Below are 19806 nucleotides of genomic sequence, written 5' to 3'. Positions count from 1 at the left end.
GACCTATTATTTCCCACCAGTGGTCCTGGATACAGGGAATACAGCAGTTTTGAGTCAAGCAAATGTTCATATTCATCTGGGAGCAGTGTTTTCTGTCTCCTAGAAGTCAGTAGAGCACAGTACCTTTAGTTTCTTGATGTCATTATCTTAGGAAATAAAATTATTAATGGGTGATCTGATAAAATGAAGACTGAGTTCCTTCTACTGAGATAGTCCTCAAAGGAGGAAGAGTAGTTTTCAAAAGCTAACTTGGAGGACTGGCCTCACTGGAAAAAGGCAGAGATGCTGTACAGTGAGAAGCCACACACATTCACTACAAATTTCATTCTGGAAAAGAGGTTTCTGGCTATTTCTCCCTGTGGTTTACTCTAAGAACAGTGAACAGCAGGTGCAGAGAGTGATTAATCTAGTCTTTTCTCTGACTTCCCAGCACAGGGAGGCAGGACAGCAGAGTACTGAGGAGCATGGGCTCTAGTGTCAGACTGCCTGATTTGCACTTCGGCTCTTCCTCCAGGGCACACTGTCCTCTCTACTATCACAGGCTGTGAAAGCATTTAGCACACTGTCTGGAATTGTAAACTACCACTGCTGTTATAATTATCATAATTATGTGTTACATCATTAACCAAAATACGGCCTAAAGTACAAGGACTGGGTTCAAAGAGATACAGTGTCTGAAAGAGACTCTTGAGCAGATGAACACAAGCAGGAGATATACATCTATGCATATCTATATACAGATGTAGTATAGAGCTGCTTTTTCAAAAATGGTCTTACTAATTATTTAGGTGAACAGTCTTCACAAAAACATTTAGTGTTGTCTCACCACCTGCCATTGATCACTCACTCATTCACTCCAATAATTCAATAAATATTTATTAGCACCTACTCTGTGCTAGGTTCATGCCGAACTTAGGGACACAGCAGTGAATAAGAGATACTCCTGGTCCTACGTTCTTTCATGGGCACCTCTTTAAAAAGAGGCCCTGAATCTCTATATCAAATTCTTTGAATTTTACATTTCTTTAGAATGTTCTATATTCTATTCTATTTTCCATTGTCATTTTTTCTTCTGTCATTTTTTTTGTCTTGTCATTTTTTTCTTCTGTCATTCCTCATCTGAACCACAGAACATAGAAAATAATGCGAAGTTAATTAATTATTAACAATGGATATTTTAAGTTATCAGGACTCAGTTTTCCCCCCAAATTGGCTGAGAAAGGCTAGAGATACTAAGATTTCCTGTGTGCACCAAATGAATCATTGAACACTACACCAAAAACTAATGATGTACTATATGTTGGCTAATTGAATTTAAACAAACAAAAGATTTGCCTTATGTACTGGCTTTTTCTAATACTTACAGTAAAAAGAGCATATAGATAATAACTACACTAATGAAAGCATAGTTTGTTTATACTTATATAATAATATAAGACATAAATAATAAGAGCTACCCTTTACTGAACATTTACTTGGGATAGGCATTTTATATATATCATCTTTAAGCAATATGAGATGTAGATGTATTAGATCCATTTTATAATTGAGGAAACTAAAGTCCAGAGAGGTTAATGAAGTGGACTATGAAGGGGGCAGAGGTGGGCTTGTCTCAAACTATGTCTGTCTTACTCTGAGCCGATGGTATTTCCACCATACCTGCTATCTTTCTACTAAGAACCATTAAAGTTAAATACTAATAAGGGACTGTAATCAATTCAGTCATAATAGTTTGAGGGATGATTTTGTGCAAATATATCAATCCAGAAGGAAACAAATACAGATTGGTGAATGAGGGGCCACCAGTCATAAGAACAAATCTATTTTATTAGGTAGATTCACATTCACATAGTGCCTACTAAGTGCAGACATTGTGCTAAGTGCAAGATATGATGATGAGCAAAACAGATGCACAAAGAGTGAGTAAGAGAGAGATTTACTCATCTGAACATAACTTCATGGAAGGATTTTTGACACATGCACACTTTAAATATCGTTATCTCAGACTTCTTGGATATAGCAAGGTACTAATTGATGGGCACAACACCCTGTTTCAGAGTAACTCTAAGAAGTTTTTGGAAACTTCTGCTAATTTCAGGCGTCCTGAAGCTGGAAAATATCACCACATCCTTAAAGGGAAAGTACTGAGCCATAAACCCTTCTGAATCCTAGCTAAAAATCTACTCAGAGGAAATTCGTTGGCGTGAAGAAGGGGGTGGTGGTATTTTCTGCATACTACAGCCCAAACTTCTGCTTGTGCTGCTTCCTCTAAAAACAATTCCCTTGGTGAAGGATATAAACTGGGTGAAGAAAGGGACATGGGTGGGTTAGGATATATGAAAATCTGAGGGAGAGGGTAAAAAACAGAGGAGGAGTAGAGAGACTATGATAGAGGGAGAGAAAGACAATATAAGAACTAGAAATTATATATTTATTGGTGATTTGTCTTAAATGTAGAGACTTCAGTATAAAAATATATGCATTATTTCATTTGATAATCTACAGAAACATCATTCTAATTCAACAAAAGTTTGTAAAATGCTTACACCATATTCATATCTGTACTTTCATCCTAAAGAAGAAGTACAAAAATCTTACAAATTATTCTATGAATAAAGCATTTCTTACCTAGATATTTTTCTAAGGCAAAGATCAATTAACCTGTGGGTCCTGGGTTAACAGGAGTTTAACTTAGGTATGCTATAGTAGCGATGAGATTAGAATGAGAAGAAACTTTTAGCAACATTTTTATGGAGGGTGTTGAAAATATTAACACATTGAAATTATATTGCTAGATAAATTATTTTAAAATTCCATTGGATAGGATGTAATTAACTGACTTTTTCTTTGAATATGAGACTTATGCAGAGATAACGGCTAGTTCAGTTGAGCACAACTTTGTTTTATGCCCTTCCTGTATTTCAGTTTCTAAAAATGTAAGAACACAACATTTTAAGTGCCAATTTTTACACGATATAATTTTAGTAATTTTTACTTATGGAATGAGTATACATATATGCAAACAGGCCAACAAGTATAAGCCATATAAATTTAATTCTGGGATCTTCAATTCTTTTTGCCAAATAAATAAGAATTCTTAATCTCAGGAAACAAAATAAAAATTGTTGTTATGTAGATGTGGAATGCTGCACTTAATTTAAACTCTAAATAAAAGAGTATATAATACCAGTTTACTTTCTATCTTTGAAAGTTCTAAGTCAATGTTAAATCAGATATATACTATGGGACATACAGTGTTCACACTAGGAGAATAGAACAAAGATCAAATAACCCATAGACTAGAAATACTGGCAATAATTTGCTTGGTTTTAAGACTCATACTTAAAAATACTCAGAGAGATGGTAAGGTCCTGCATAAAGTATATGGGCTTTGGGATCAGTTCTGGGTATAAAAACCAGTACTACCACTCACTATGCAACACTGGAAAAAGTACTTTGGAGTCTCAGTGTCCTCATCAGGTAAAACAGAGCTCTTGTCTTGGAAGAGCATAATAGAATTTCATTATAACAATGCATATGTTAGGGGCACCTGGGTGGCTCAGTGTGTGAAGCATCTGACTTCTGGCTTCAGCTCAGGTCATTATCACATGGGTTCTGGGAGCCCCACATCACGCTCCATGGGGAAGAGGCTTGAGGCTTCTCTCCCCCTGCCCCAACTTGCACATGCACTCCCTCTCTAATAATAAATAAATCTTTAAAAAATGCACGTTAGACCATGCACTTGCCACAGTGATATAACTAGATGTACTCAATAATAACTGTTATTAATAACTTCTGAAACAGGTTTTGACAAGGCAGAGCTATGATGTCTGTGCAAGGGCTTATTACACAGTGGGGGGAGGAGCAAGATGGCAGAGGAGTAGGAGACCTAAATTTCGTCTGGTCCCAGGAATTCAGCTAGATAGGGATCAAACCATTCTGAACACCTACGAACTCAACAGGAGATTGAAGAAAAGAGTACCAGCAACTCCCTGAACAGAAAGTTGACAACTTTTTGGACGGTAGGACATGTGGAGAAGTGAATCTGAGGTGATACTCAGGAAGATAGATGGCGGGGGCAGGGAGCCTCCGTTAGCCACTACTGTCAAGTGATAGAGCAGCTGAGCACAAAAGTTAGAAGTTGACTCCGCTGAGGGACGTCCCTCCAGTGGCTAAGCGGGGGGTGGAACCCTCGCGGGAGAGTGTGGTCTCAGGACCCTAAGGGTCACAGAAAGACCGGGGATGCCTGAGTGCAGCAGAGCTCCCAGGTATCGGAGCAGGGAAGCTGGCTGCAGAGACGGAGCCGAGGCGCGGGCTCTCAGCGCGGGGTTGCCATAAACCGTTGATCCGCGGCCCAGTTGGGCCACTGCTGCTCCAGCAGGGACCCAACAAGAGGCAGATCCGGGGAGACTCCCCTTCCTCCCCCCGGAGGAGAGGTGCGGGAGCGCACTGCAGGGATCTGCTGGGTTTGGAGACTCCACACCAGGTCGTGTGCCAGAGATAGAAATGCTCGGTCACAGGCCGGGTGAGCACGGAGTGTGGCTGGAGACCGGGGAGACGGGAATGACTGACTGCTTTTCTGTGGGGGCTCACTGAGGAGTGGGGCCCCAAGTTCTCAGCTCCTCCGGGGGGAGACTGGAAGGCCACCATTTTCTTTCCTGTCCTCCAAAGGGGTGCGGAAAGCTTGCAGAGAACAAAAGCTCCTGAGAGCAAACCCGAGCAGATTACTTAGCCCGGGCCCGCAAGGACAGGGCGATTCCGCCTCCAGCAAACACATTTGCAAACCACGGCAACAGGCCCCTCCCCCAGAAGATCAGCAAGAACAACCAGCCAAGACCAAGTTTACTAATCAATGAGAACGGCGGAACGCCAGCACTAGGGGAATACAGCACATAGAATTCATGGCTCTTTTCCCCCTGATTCTTTAGTCTTTCAAAGTTAATTTTAAAAATTAAAAAAATTTTTTTTTCTTTTTCTTTTCCCTTTTTTCAACCGACATCTTATCAATCCCTGTTTTAAAAAATCTTTTTTTTATTTTTCATTTTAGAGTCATGTTCTATACCTTCATAGTAGTTAACCTTACTTTTGGTATATATGTATATATATGTGTGTGTGTGTGTATATATATATATATATGTTGTTCTCTCTTTAAAATTTTGGGATACAGTTTCTTCTAACAGACCAAAATATACCCTAATTCTCTAGTGTATGGCTTCGTTCTAGTCTCCTGCCTGATCACATTCTCTCTCTTTTTTAAAAAATTCCTCTTCTTTCTTTTTTCAACCACCTTCTTATCAATTCATTTTATAAAATCTTTTATAATTTTCATCTGTACAGTCATATTCCATCCCTTCATCGTATTTACCCTTATTTTTGTACATATGTAGTTTTTCTTTCTTTAAATTTTTGGGAGGCACTTTCTTCTAAAAGACCAAAGTACACCCCAAATCTAGTGTATGGCACTGATCTATGCACCAGCCTGATCATATTTGATAATATTTATTTTTTATTTTTTATTTTTTCTTTCTTTCCCTTTTGTTTCTTCCAGTTTCAGGTCTCTTAGGCTTTGTTTGTGTATATTTTTCTGGGGTCATTGTTGCCCTGTTAGCATTTTGTTCTCTCTTTCATCTCTTGTCCTCTGGACAAAATGACAAGATGGAAAAAATCACTTCAAAAAAAAAAAAAGAACAAGAGGCAGTACCGACTGCCAGGGACCTAATCAATACAGACATTAGTGAGATGTCAGAACTAGAGTTCAGAATGATGATTTTAAAGATACTAGCTGGGCTTGAAAAAAGCATGGAAGTTATTAGAGAAACCCTTTCTGGAGAAATAAAAGAACTAAAATCTAACCAAGTCAAAATCAAAAAGGCTATTAATGAGGTGCAATCAAAAATGGGGGTGCTAACTGCTAGGATAAATGAGGCAGAAGAGAGAATTAGTGATATAGAAGACCAAATGTTGGAAAATAAGGACACTGAGAAAAAAGAGAGATAAACAACTACTGGATCATGAGGGCTGAATTCGAGAGAGACATGATACCATAAGATGAAACAATATTAGAATAATTGGGATCCCAGAAGAAAAAAGAGAGAGAGGGGCAGAAGGTATATTGGAGCAAATTATAGTGGAGAACTTCCTTAATTTGGGGAAGGAAACAGGCATCAAAATCCAGGAAGCACAGACTACTGCCCTCAAAATCAATAAAAATAGGTCAACACCCCAACATCTAATAGTAAAACTTACAAGTCTCAGAGACAAAGAGAAAATCCAGAAAGCAGCTCGGGACAAGAGATCCATAACCTACAATGGCACAAACATTAGATTGGCAACAGACCTATCCACAGAGACCTGGCAGGCCAGAAAGGACTGGCATGATATATTCAGAGCACAAAACGAGAAAAATATGCAGCCAAGAATACTATAATTAGCTAGGCTGTCATTGAAAATAGAAGGAGAGATAAAAAGCTTCCAGGACAACCAAAACTAAAGGAATTCGCAAAAACGAAACCAGCCCTACAGGAAATATTGAAAGGGGTCCTCTACGCAAAGAGAGAGCCTAAAAGTAACATAGACCAGATAGGAACAGAGACAATATACAGTAACAGTCACCTTACAGGCAATACAATGGCACTAAATTCATCTTTCAGTAGTTACCCTGAATGTAAATGGGCTAAATGCCCCAATAAAAAGACACAGGGTGTCAGATTGGATAAAAAAAATAAGACCCATCGATATGCTGTCTGCAAGAGACTCATTTTTGACACAAAGACACCCCCAGATTGAAAGTGAGGGTGTGGAAAACCATTTACCATGCTAATGGACACCAAAAGAAAGCTGGGGTGGCAATACTTCTATCAGACAAATTAGATTTTAAACCAAAGAGTGTAATAAGAGATGAGGAAGGACACTATATCCTACTTAAAGGGTCTACCCAACAAGAAGATCTAACAATTGTAAATATCTACGCCCCTAACATGGCAGGAGCCAATTCTATAAGGCAATTAATAACAAAAGCAAAGAAACACATTGACAACAATACAATAATAGTGGGGGACTTTAACACCCCTCTCACAAATGGACAGATCATCTAAGCAAAAGATCAACAAGGAAAGAAAGACCTTAAATGACACACTGGACCAAATGGACTTCACAGATATATTAAGAACATTCCATCCCAAAGCAACAGAATACACATTCTTCTCTAGTGCCCATGGAACATTCTCCAGAATACATCACATTCTAGGTCACAAATCAGGTCTCAACCTGTACCAAAAGACTGGGATCATTCCCTGAATATTTTCAGACCACAATGCTTTGAAACTAGAACTCAATCACAAGAGGAAAGTCAGAAAGAACTCAAATACATGGAGGCTAAAGAGTATCCTACTAAAGAATGAATAGGTCAACCAGGAAATTAAAGAAGAATTAAAAAAATTCATGGAAACCAATGAAAATGAAAACACAACTGTTAAAATCTTGGGGATGCAGCAAAGGCAGTCCCGAGAGGAAAGTATATAGCAATACAAGCCTTTCTCAAGAAACAAGAAAGGTCTCAAATACACAACCTAACCCTACACCTAAAGGAGCTGGAGAAAGAACAGCAAATAAAGCCTAAACCCAGCAGGAGAAGAGAAATAATAAAGATCAGAACAGAAATCAATGAAATAGAAACCAGAACAACAGTAGACCAGATCAACGAAACTAGGAGCTTGTTCTTTGATAAAATTAATAAGATTGATAAACCCCTGGCCAGACTTATCAAAAAGAACAGAGAAAGGAACCAAATAAAAAAATCATGAATGAAAGAGGAGAGATCACAACCAACACCAAAGAAATACAAACAATTATAAGAACAAATTATGAACAACTATATGCCAGCAAATTAGGTAATCTGGAAGAAATGGATGCATTCCTAGGGATGTATAAATTACCAAAACTGAACCAGGAAGAAAAAGAAAACCTGAACAGAGTATAACCACTAAGGAAATTGAAGCAGTCATCAAAAATCTCCCAACAAACAACAGTCCAGGGCCAGATGGCTTCCCAGGGGAATTCTACCATTTAAAGAAGAATTAATACCTATTCTCCTGAAACTGTTCCAAAAAATAGAAATGGAAGGAAAACTTCCAAACTCGTTTTACGAGGCCACCATCACCTTGATCCCAAAACCAGACAAAGACCCTATCAAAAAGGAGAATTACAGACCAATATCCTTGATGTACATGGATGCAAAAATTCTCACCAAAATACTAGCCAATAGGATCCAACAGTACATTAAAAGGATTATTCACCACGACAAAGTAGGATTTATCCCTGAGCTGCAAGGTTGGTTCAACATCCGCAAATCAATCAACATGATACAATACATTAACAAAAGAAAGAACAAGAATCATAGGATCCTCTCAATAGATGCAGAAAAAGCATTTGACAAAGTACAGCATCCTTTCTTGATCAAAACTCTTCAGAGTATAGGGATAGAGGGTACATACCTCAATATCATAAAAGCCACCTATGAAAAACCCATAGCAAATATCATTCTCAATGGGGAAAAAGTGAGAGCTTTCCCCTAAGGTCAGGAACGTGGCAGGGATGTCCACTATCACCACTGCTTTTCAACATAGTATTAGAAGTCCTAGCCACAGCAATCAGACAACAAAAAGAAAGAAAAAGCATCCGAATCAGCAAAGAAGTTAAACTCTCACTCTTTGCAGATGATATGACACTATGTGGAAAACCCAAAAAACTCTACCCTAAAACTGCTAGAACTCATACAGGAATTCATAAAGTGGCAGGATATAAAATCAATGCACAGAAATCAATGGCATTCCTATACACCAACAACAAGACAGAAGAAAGAGAAATTAAGGAGTCAATCCCACTTACAATTGCACCCAAAACCATAAGATACCTAGGAATAAATCCAACCAAAGAGGCAAAGAATCTGTACTCAGAAAACTATAGACTACTCATGAAAGAAATTGAAGAAGACACAAAGAAATGTAAAAACGTTCCATGCTCATGGATTGGAAGAACAAATATTGTGAAGATGTCAATACTACCTAGAGCAATCTACACATTTAATGCAATCCCTATCAAAATACCATCCACTTTTTTCAAAGAAATGGAGCAAATAATCCTAAAATTTGTATGAAAGCAGAAAAGAACCCGAATAGCCAGAGGAATGTTGACAAAAAAAAAAAAAAAAAAAAAGCAAAGCTGGTGGCATCACAATTCCAGACTTCCAGCTCTATTACAAAGCTGTCATCATCAAGACAGTATGGTACTGGCACAAAAACAGACACACAGATCAATAGAACAGAATAGAGAGCCCAGAAATGGACCCTCAACTCTATGGTCAACTAATCTTCACCAAAGCAGGAAAGAATGTCCAATGGAAAAAAGACAGTCTCTTCAACAAATGGTGTTGGGAAAATTGGACAGCCACATGCAGAAGAATGAAACTGGACCATTTCCTAACACCACACACAAAAATAGACTGAAAATGGATGAAAGACCTAAATGTGAGACAGGAGTCCATCAAAATCCTAAAGGAGAACACAGGCAGCAACCTCTTCGACCTCAGCCGCAGCAACTTCTTCCTAGAAACATTGCCAAAGGCAAGGGAAGCAAGGGCAAAAATGAACTACTGGGACTTCATCAAGATAAAAAGCTTTTGCACAGCAAAAGAAACAGTGAACAAAACCAAAAGACAACCAACAGAATGGGAGAAGATATTTGCAAATGACATACCAGATAAAGGGCTAGTATCCAAAATCTATAAAGAATTTATCAAACTCAACACCCAAAGAACAAATGATCCAATCAAGAAATGGGCAGAACACATGAACAGACATTTTTCCAAAGAAGACATCCAAATGGCCAACAGACACATGAAAAAGTGCTCAACATCACTTGGCATCAGGGAAACTCCAAATCAAAACCTCAGTGAGATACCACCTCACACCAGTCAGAATGGCTAAAATTAACAAGTCAGGAAATGACAGATGTTGGTGGGGAGGCAGAGAAAAGGGAACCTTCCTACACTGTTGGTGGGAATGCAAGCTGGTGCGGCCACTCTGGAAAACAGTATGGAGGTTCTTCAAAAAGTTGAGAATAGAGCTGCCCTATGACCCAGCAAATGCACTACTGGGTATTTACCCCAAAGATACAAATGTAGTGATCCAAAGTGGTACATGCACCCTGATGTTTATAGCAGCAATGTCCACAACAGCCAAACATGGAAAGAGCAAAGATGTCCATTGACAGATGAATGGATAAAGAAGATGTTGTACATATATACAATGGAATATTATGCAGCCATCAAAAGGAATGAAATTTGCAACAACGTGGATGGAACTGGAGGGTATTATGCTGAGCAAAATAAGTCAATCAGAAAACGACATGTATCACATGATCTCACTGATATGAGGAATTCTTAATCTCAGGAAACAAACTGAGGGTTGCTGGAGTGGTGGCAGGTGGGAGGGATGGGTTGGCTGGGTGATAGATTGGGGAGGGTATGTGCTATGGTGAGCGTTGTGAATTGTGTAAGACTGTTGAATCACAGACCTGTACCTCTGAAACAAATAATACATCGTATGTTAAAAAAAAAGAAGAAGAAGAAGAAGACAGTAGGAAGGAAAATTGAAGGGGGGGAAATCAGAGAGGGAGATGAACCCAAGAGACTATGGACTCTGAGAAACAAACTGAGGGTTCTAGAGGGGAGAGGGGTAGGGGGATGGGTTAGCCTGGTGATGGGTATTAAAGAGGGCATATACTGAATGGAGCACTGGGTGTTATACGCAAACAATGAATCATGGAACGCTACATCAAAAATTAATGATGTAATGTATGGTGATTAACATAATAAAAAAAGAAAACATAAAAGTTTAAAATTATATTCGATTAATATTTACTTATATCAATTAAAACATAAAAATACATTCCACAAACACTGATTGTGCATCTCCCACATGCCAACGTATGCAAAGCTTCAGTATTTTATGGCCCTTAAAAAAGTGTGGTGGGAGAAGCAGCATGGAATGCTCAGGGCATAAAACAGGAACAATGGATACGGTAATCAGTGCTCAGCTACCGTGTGGAACAAGTCTCCTTTACATAACCTAATGTACGAAGTGGCTTTACTTCTACAGTAAACCATCTCTTCTTCAAAGTAAGAAGGAAAATTTTTTGAAGTGTTAGTTCAAGTGAGAACCAGAGAGAACAGTCCTATTGATTCTGGGGGAAATAGGCCTTTTTTCTTTAATAATGATAGATGTACAAAGTTCTCATTCAAGTTTTTATATTTTCCACTGGGGGTAAAGGGAAAAATGGAAAGAAGAGGAAGAGCGGGGGAGGAAAGAAGTGGAGTGGGGGAGAGAAAAGAGGGAAAATGAGAGAAGCTGGGAGAGGAGGTAGAGGGGAGGGAGAAGGGAAAGAGGGAAGGGGATGGAACTACACTCCTGATTTTTATGTTTATTAAAATGGACATATAAATACTCCCCCTCAACACACATATACACTTTGCTGAGAAAAAGTTATTAATGAAGGTGGGATAACTCTGCAATTTACTTGACAGGTATTTGTAATGGTCTTTCCCTTTTTCAAATATAATTTGAATTCATTTCCAAGCCATCATCTTTAAGTTTTCAGATTTGATTGCAAAATCTGATTGGTCTGTTCCCTAAGTTTTATTACAAAGAGGTATTGATATTTCTTGAATATTTCTCTTCTTCATTTACTGGTATGCACAACTGCAGCTAAACTGTAACATAATGACTTCTATACAACTTAGTGTCATCAGCTCAAGTTTACAATTTGCTTGACACATAAGAAATGTAATTTTTGCAATTATTGCTATCATTAGTTTATTAAATAAACGGAATAATACCATTTTATAATATAGTACTGTTTGGGGCTGAGGAGACAGAATCAGTAGCTATGCTGTGAGCTAACATCCAGTACTTTGCCAGATTTTTATTGCCCAAAGTTAGATTTAGAGAACACTATCTGATCTATGGTACACCTGAAGCCACATTATATCATAGAAGGAGTCTGTGGTGTGTGCCAAGCAACCCTACTGACAGTCAAGAAAGGGTGTAATTTAATGAAACAAACAAGGATAGGATGCTTTCACTTCAAAAGGTCACATATAGCTAATTTAGGGTTGTATTTTTTTTTTCTTTTCTACGGATGAACAGGATCCACTCTGGGTTGGATTGAGATCAGGTTCTGTGTTTCCTCTTTCTTGATTTGCTCTTCCACTTTTGCAAGAACACATTCTCAAGCCCCTTCTTAAGAAATAGGCCATCAAAGGTAACTTCCACATCCATGAATACTTTAAAATGGCTTTGGCTGGCCCTTCCACTTGATTAGATAGTTTGGCTGTTTATAAAATTCTGGCTGGCAAACCATTTCCCTACAGAATTTTGGAAGATATTAATTCACTATATTCTAGCATCCAGTGTTACCAATAAAACTTTTGAGGTTGGTGTGATTCTTATTCTTTTGTAAGAAGACTTGTTTTCCAGCCTGAAAACCTTTTAGGATCTTCTCTTCATCTCTGCAATACCAAAATATCTTAAAGTGCTTTACTGTGGGTTTTCCCCCCTATTCATTATACTAGGTATTTTGTGGGCTCTTTCAATCTAAGACTCCTGGCTCTTTGGCTCTGGGAAATTCTATCATTTCTTTAGAATTTCCTCTTCATTGCCTTTGTTCTTTTTCTGGAAATTATAATATCTGATGTTAGACCCCCTGGATTGAACCTCTGTATTGTTCTTCTTTCTTCAACTTTCCCATCTTTCTGTTTTATTTTCCCAGAGATAACATAAAATTTCTTACTGCTCTCATCTTGAATGTTTTATTTCAGAAATCTCATTCTCCATTACTTTTTCAGAGTATTTTATTCTACATAATGGGTCTTGATTCTCTTTGAGGATGCACAGAGGGTTTTTTTTTTTTTTTTAGAAGTTTTTTACTAATCTCTAGTTGTCTCTTGGGCCAGCTTATTTCCTGGGGGTCAAAGTATTTTTGTTTATCCTGATCTCTCTTCTCTGTTGAAGGATTTTTTTAAATACCTGGTGATACTGAATTGTCCATCACAATTTAAAAGGCACTAGAAGAGCGGGGAGTTTTTGCATGTGACTAGCAAGCTTCTCTTTGCAGTAAGTGGAAGGGATCTGGTAATTACACTTTGGAACCCTTAAATGGCACAATATGGAGAGCTTTGCAGTAAGGTACCAGCGCACACTCTTGTTGCCCAATTCCCCCCAGACAGTCTGTCATTGTATTTGTTTATCTGAAGGGGAAACAAACACCTGGCTGCCAGTCTTTCTACTCCAGGCAGTGGGTTAGTCCTTTTATATACTTTTAAGCGATCCCTCCTTTTTAAGTACCAAGGCACACTCCTATCCTCCATGATTCTGCAAATTGCAGGACAGAACAGCTCTTTCATTAGCTAAAGTTTCTTCCTCCATCTCTAAGTACTCTATACACTTTCCAGCTTCTAGAAATGATTTCGTATATCCCATTTATTGCTGAGCCCCCTAGCATTCTTTTTATTTTTATCATTTCAATGATGTCTTGAGAGGGAGAGGAGCTAAAGACTTGTACTAAAATATATTTAAGGTGATATGTATCTTTAATAGGAAGCAACCTGGTCACTTCACAGTTCAATGGACTTGATTTTAAGATAATGAGACAAAATCACTTGAGAATTATATCAATTATTATGTCTAGGAAGAAATAAAATTTGAATACTATCTACTCTAGCTTCCTATGCCAAAGTTAGAATACTATGAAAACAGCAAATAATCATACTTACTGCATAAATGCAGGACTATTTTTTAATGACAAATTAGTTAAGAATATTCTGAATTACAGATGTAGACAGGTCTCATTTGTAGTATATGCTTACTCAGATTAATTGTATGGCTATAAAATGTAAAAGACACAGAATTCACATGAAAAAATAAAGATACAAAAAGATGAAACAGAAGTATACTCTGATTACTGAGATCTAGAATCAAGGATTTTGAGCTGGAAGAGACCTCAGACGATAATGCAGTCCAATTATTTAATTTTCCAGAAGTGAAAATAAAGACTGAGAGAGTTTCAGTGTGTAGAGCCAGTGAATGTCCTTTGCTAAACTAAAAGAAACAAGTACTCATAGTAAAAATGATCAAAATTTAGTGGAGAATATAACAATGTCTTTTCATCACTAAAGAGAAGCTTTGATCAGGTACAAACTCTGTAAGAATTGAGTTAACATAAATGTAACTGAAATGCCCAAATGATATTCATACTTACTCATTACCCCAGTCCAGGCGCACGGTGATATGCCGCTTAACCTCCCGCACCTGATCCTGAGTAAGGTGACCAGACAGTAGCTGCCTTCGAAGGTCAATAAGTTCATTCATCACATGGCGTAGCTTGTAGAAAAGATCTACTTTGTGTTTCTGAAAGGGCATTTTTGGTGTTGGGTGAAATGGAAAAGGGATATGGAAAGAGAATGAAAAAAGAAAAAGAAATAGTTAAACTATGAAAAGTGTTCGTTTCTCTAAACCTCTAAAAAAAGGCAATATAAAGAGGAGCATATTTAAGAATCTTAAAGTCCTTAGTTTCTACTGTCTAAAAATCTCTATATAATGACATCTAACAAGTAATATAATTGATGTGGATCATGCAAAGTACCATTTATCTCTACTCCATTTGGGACAATTCATTTTCCAGTAAATCAGAGTTACTAAACTTAGAACAGAATGTTAAACAGGAGCCTAGAGAGCTGTTTCCTCTGTCAGAAGTTCCTACGTATGTAACATCCCTGGTTTCTCTAGGAGGGATACTCAAGTTGGGGAGGGCAGTGAGAGAATCACTTGCCCTACTTTGAAGGAACTAAGGTTTCAATAAAAAGCCAGTCTCTGTAGTTAACATTCACTCCAGGTTTCCAGGCCTCATCTAGTTTTAATTAGCTTTTGTAAACAATATGCGTCCCTAGTGTCATAGATTTCTACTCTTTTCAGTTTAATAAAAAGTTATCACCTTTATAAGAGTTAAGTGGAAACATCTTAATGAACTTAATTATGGACATTACAGGGGTTTCAACCTTACAGGTAAAAAATATAAATGCCATGACAATAGATGCTTGAGGAAAAAGATTTACTTAAGAATATAGATTTAAAAACTAAAGTCTTATTTGCTCACAAGTACAATCTTGGTTTAGAAATATTTAGGTTTCTGTTTCTGTTATAGAAAAGCATGATTTTATATGATAATTAAAAGTCTTGGAATGTAACTTATCTATAAAGAACGCTCTTTAAGGTCAGACCAACCTGTACCATAGGGTTAGGAAAGCCTCTATCTGGAATTTCCCCTAAAAAGACCCTTGCCAAAATAAGCTTAATTAAAGTAACTATAAATAAAATTAATAATAAAGCAAATTACAAACTAGCAGAATCAGCTAATATTCTTAGGTGGCAGTGATCTTATGATTAAAATGTTCAGGACATCATGCTACTTAGAAATCATCTAATAGAGCATGAGACCTTTAAAGGTCCATCTCATAGAGAAATTATTTTTAAGTAGAAGACCTTAGGAATCATACACTCTAATGACATTTCAAATAGAATGCGGTCCTTTCTTCACTTGATGATCATACGAAAAAAAGTTAAGTACCTTGATGGCACACAATGCTGGCAGAAGGGCAGAACTCACAAATTCTTGCCAGTTCAAGTAACAAGGCCTAAGCAAATTATATCATCTGGAAAATTGAGATCTTAAGGTAAGCAATAAAGGCAATGTGGTCTTTGCTTCCAGCACATGCATTTCTTTTTGATAAAACAGGGCCACCTGTCTAAGTTTAAAATAGAAAGTTATTTTCCCATCAAACCACACACAGTGATCTATTGCATACACACATAAGCATTTATTCATTCACTTGATTTACAAATGCTTACGGAGCACCTGATGAGTGCTATTACTCTGTTGTGATCCAAAGTCCCTACATTCATGTTTCATTCTAGAGAGCAGAGATAGACCAGAGACAAATACATAATGGTGGTGATAAGTTCTAAAAAGAAAATTAAAGCAGAGTGGGGTCAGTAGCTGGTCAGTGGTGGGTTGGCTGGGGCGTAGGGGAAGGTACTGCTTCAGGTAGGGTGGTGAGGGAAAGACTTCTTTGGAAGCAGAACTTTAAGTAGGAACCTGAATGAAATAAGGTGACAGCATTTGGGAAAACAGGGATAGTTTATTACACTGTTAACTAACTGGAATTTAAATGAAAACTTGAAAAAAAACTGGGGAAGTTTTAGAGGCATAAGAAACAGCAAGAACAAATGCCCTGCTGTGGAAGTGGACTTAGCATGTTCATGGAGAACAGAGATGTCAGTGCACCTGCAGCAAAGTGAACAAGGGAGAAAGTGGTGGTGATCCAGTCAGAGAGGCAACAGGGACCAGATTAGGCAGGGCTCTTGTGTAAGCCATGTGAAAGGGTTTGGCTTTTATTCCAAGCAAGAGAGGAAGCCACTGGAGATAGGGAGCAGAAGAGTGACATGATAGGACTTAAAGCTTGAAAGCATCACTCTGAGTGAAAGTAAACCATGAAAAAGCAAAGAGGAAAGCAGGGGTTCCAGTCAGGAGGCTTTTTATTACAACAATCCACAGGATGACAGTTGATAAGAGAAAGCTAAGAATAGTAAGGTAAAACTTTTAGGACTTGGAGATTAGACATGTTTTATCCATAGAGCTGTTGGGATCTGCTGATGGATTAGATGTGGGATATGAATGGAGTCAAGGATTACTCTTTTTTCCTGGCCTGGGGAACATGTCTGGAGAAAGGACAAGGTTCAATTTGGACATGCTAGGTTTGACACTGAGTTCCAACATTTAGAGGCCAGGATAGTATCTAGCACAGGGAACTAAGAAGGAAAAAGCAGTGAGATGACAGGAAAAGCAGGAGTGTATTGAATATAAGGTTTTAAGGAAGACTGTCAAATGCATTGAGAGGTTAAATTAAAACATAGACTGAGAGTTAGCAACTGCATCTGGAATTGTGGTAGCCATCACTGACTTCTCTAAGGGCAGTAATGGGAGAGAAGAGAATGGGAACAGAGTACAGACAGCTCTTTTTTAGAATTTTCAGTAATTGGAAGCAGAGAAATGAGGTAGTAGAACAGTGTTGTACAATCAGGGGAGGGTTGTTTTTTTTTTAATGATACGAAATTTCAGGCTATTTTTATGCTGAAGGGAATGATTTAGTAAAGAAAAAAAATTTGATGATGCAGGTGTTAAGTCCTTCAGTAGCCAAGAAGAGATGGGTCCCAGGTCAAAAGGGAGGCCCCGTTTAGGCTGGATATTCTATATATTATCACAGAGGAAACACAAAGAACTCAGATAATGACACACGCATTTGGGAGATTTGGTGACAGGAGAACTAAATTCTTCCTCTGGGTGCCTTATTCTCAAGGAAATAAGAAGCAAGGTCATCTGCTGAGAGTGAATAGGGTGGGAGAGGGTGTTCAAGATTTGAGAATAGAGAAGATGTAAAACAGTTTCATAGGGAGGGGTAACACAATCTCAGCAGGAGATAGGTAGTTCAATTGTCAGATGGTTTTGAGATTTGTATACACTTAAGTGTGGTTATGTGTATTTTTTAAGCAAAGTGTAATGATGTATATTGATACCGAAATATCAAGTATGTATGTACATATATGTATGTGTGTGCATGTATATCTATGCACAAATATATACACACATGCACATATATACAAAATATTTATGTAACATATACATGCACACATATATAGTATCGATGCCAGAATATACTAATATAGTCTTTTAAAATATTAAACAGTCATTTATTGATCAAGAGTTTCTAACAGATTGTACTGCCCGAAGATGACTACAATAACTCCCAAGTACTATTTTGCACAAATGTGACCCTCACACTCCTCCAGTATGAGATCGAATCTGTTTCTTCACACTTTCGAATCTGGGGAGACCCTGAGACTGCTCTAACCTATCAAACACAAGAGCAGGGAGCTAAAGCTAGTTCTAGAAGCAGCCCTTCACTTGTCTGGCAGCTTCAGCCTCCTGCCTCTTGGAATACATGTTCCTTCTAGGAGTTTCACTCTCAGAATCCAGCTGTCATGCTGTGAAAAGCCCAAGCTGCATGGAGAGCCCACAAGGAGACACTCCAGTAAGCAGTCCCAGCTTTATGAGTGAGCCATCTTAGCTGCTATACCCAGCCTAGTAGAACCTTCAGGGGACTACAGCTCCTACACAAATCTGACTGCAACAGAATGAGAAACCCTATGTGAAATCTACCCAACTGTGCTCACTCTATCCAGAGAAGAATGAAATATAATAAATAGGTGTTGTAAGGCATTAAGGTTTGGGGTAGTTTGTTATGTAGATAATTGGGAAAACTGTACAGTATTTTTTCCAAATAGAAAAATCAGTTATTATTTCTAATTATATGAAGCTGGGAATGCTATTCCTGCACTAAGAATGAAATGGATCACATAATTAGAAAGTAGAACTATTATTACAATCAATTTGGTGCTATGGTGCTAATTTCTTTCTCCAGTCCAACCTAACGACCTCTTTGAGCAGAGGCCCTAGCACTAGAGGCTGCTCCACCAGCACCACTATGACACCACACTGCACTCTTGGATTTGCTACCAAAAGACACTCACCACCCAAGGTGAGCAATCTGGAGTGACTGGCCGCAGAGCACACAACTGACCTAGAATCACTTGACACCACAGGACAGGTGAATGCCCCCCTCAGGCTGAACAATCCTATTCTACTGAGAGTCCTGCTCCTAGGTAGATTAAAATAACAGTACAATTAGGTTGGTGGTAAGGTTTAGCTTTCCTTCCCAATCATCCCTAGTTCCTGTTAAGGCTAAAATAAAAGCAGGAAAATTAAAAAAAAAATCAAAAGAAAAAGAAATCTATAGGCCATCTTAGCAACATGCTCAGCCTCTCCAAAAGATCTATAGTCTAATATTTGTCAAGAACAGTTGCAGAATATTTGGGAAGTATATTGAACAGTCAGCAGAAACTATAAATTTAGAATAATTAAACTACTCTGCAACCACATGCCAAGCAGAATTTGTCTCACCACTGTGAAAGAATCCCTGGAACTGGGCAGAAAAAAAAATGTGAGTTTTAATACTCCTGATTTTATTTTATTTTTTTAAAGATTTTATTTATTCATTTGAGAGAGAGAGAGAAAGCACAAGTAAGAGGGGAGAGAGAGAAGCAGACTCCCCACTGAGCAGGGAGCCCGACACAACAAGGGGCTCAATCCCAGGACCCGGAGATCATAATCTGAGCCGAAGGCAAGATGCTTAACCAACTGAGCAACCCAGGCTCCCCTTAATACTCCTGATTTTAGAATTATTTTTACTAAACTGCTTGTAACCCAATGTAGAAAGGCTGTGCTGCAGTGATGCTTCTCAGTTAGCAAAGGACCAAAGCTGTTGAGTGCCCATCACCAAGGATGCTAGCTTTATTTTAAAAACTACACATGCACAACGACTGGTTAATAGATGCTAATGAAAGATTATAAATATCAAATTTAAAAATTACATCAAAAGTACTACTATCCTCAAAAAGCACAAGTATCCTGCCATGAGTACTAAAAGCTTTAGGTAAAAACCAATTTTTAATTTTTTTTATTATGTTCAGCCAGCATTATTTTTTTATTTTATTATGTTATGTTAATCACCATACATTACATCATTAGTTTTTGATGTAGTGTTCCATGATTCATTGTTTGCGCATAACAACCAGTGCT

The 19806-nt window shown here is 38.0% G+C and overlaps 1 protein-coding gene across 7 annotated transcripts in view; it reads right to left on the bottom strand.

The window, feature by feature from the left end:
• Positions 1–19806, bottom strand: part of DOCK3 (dedicator of cytokinesis 3) — a 509358-nt gene that overhangs the window by 186016 nt on the left and 303536 nt on the right. For all 7 annotated transcript variants that reach the window (XM_027585590.2, XM_027585591.2, XM_027585588.2 and 4 more), the window contains one exon: positions 14314–14462. In XM_027585590.2, the coding sequence (XP_027441391.1) occupies positions 14314–14462 (149 nt within the window). The remainder of the gene's footprint in view (positions 1–14313; positions 14463–19806) is intronic.

Source organism: Zalophus californianus, chromosome 1 (assembly GCF_009762305.2).
Source record: "Zalophus californianus isolate mZalCal1 chromosome 1, mZalCal1.pri.v2, whole genome shotgun sequence".
NCBI classification, from domain to species: Eukaryota; Metazoa; Chordata; class Mammalia; order Carnivora; family Otariidae; genus Zalophus; species Zalophus californianus.
The sequence above is the reverse complement of the archived record's forward strand: the minus strand, read 5'-3'. Positions and strand labels throughout refer to the sequence as shown.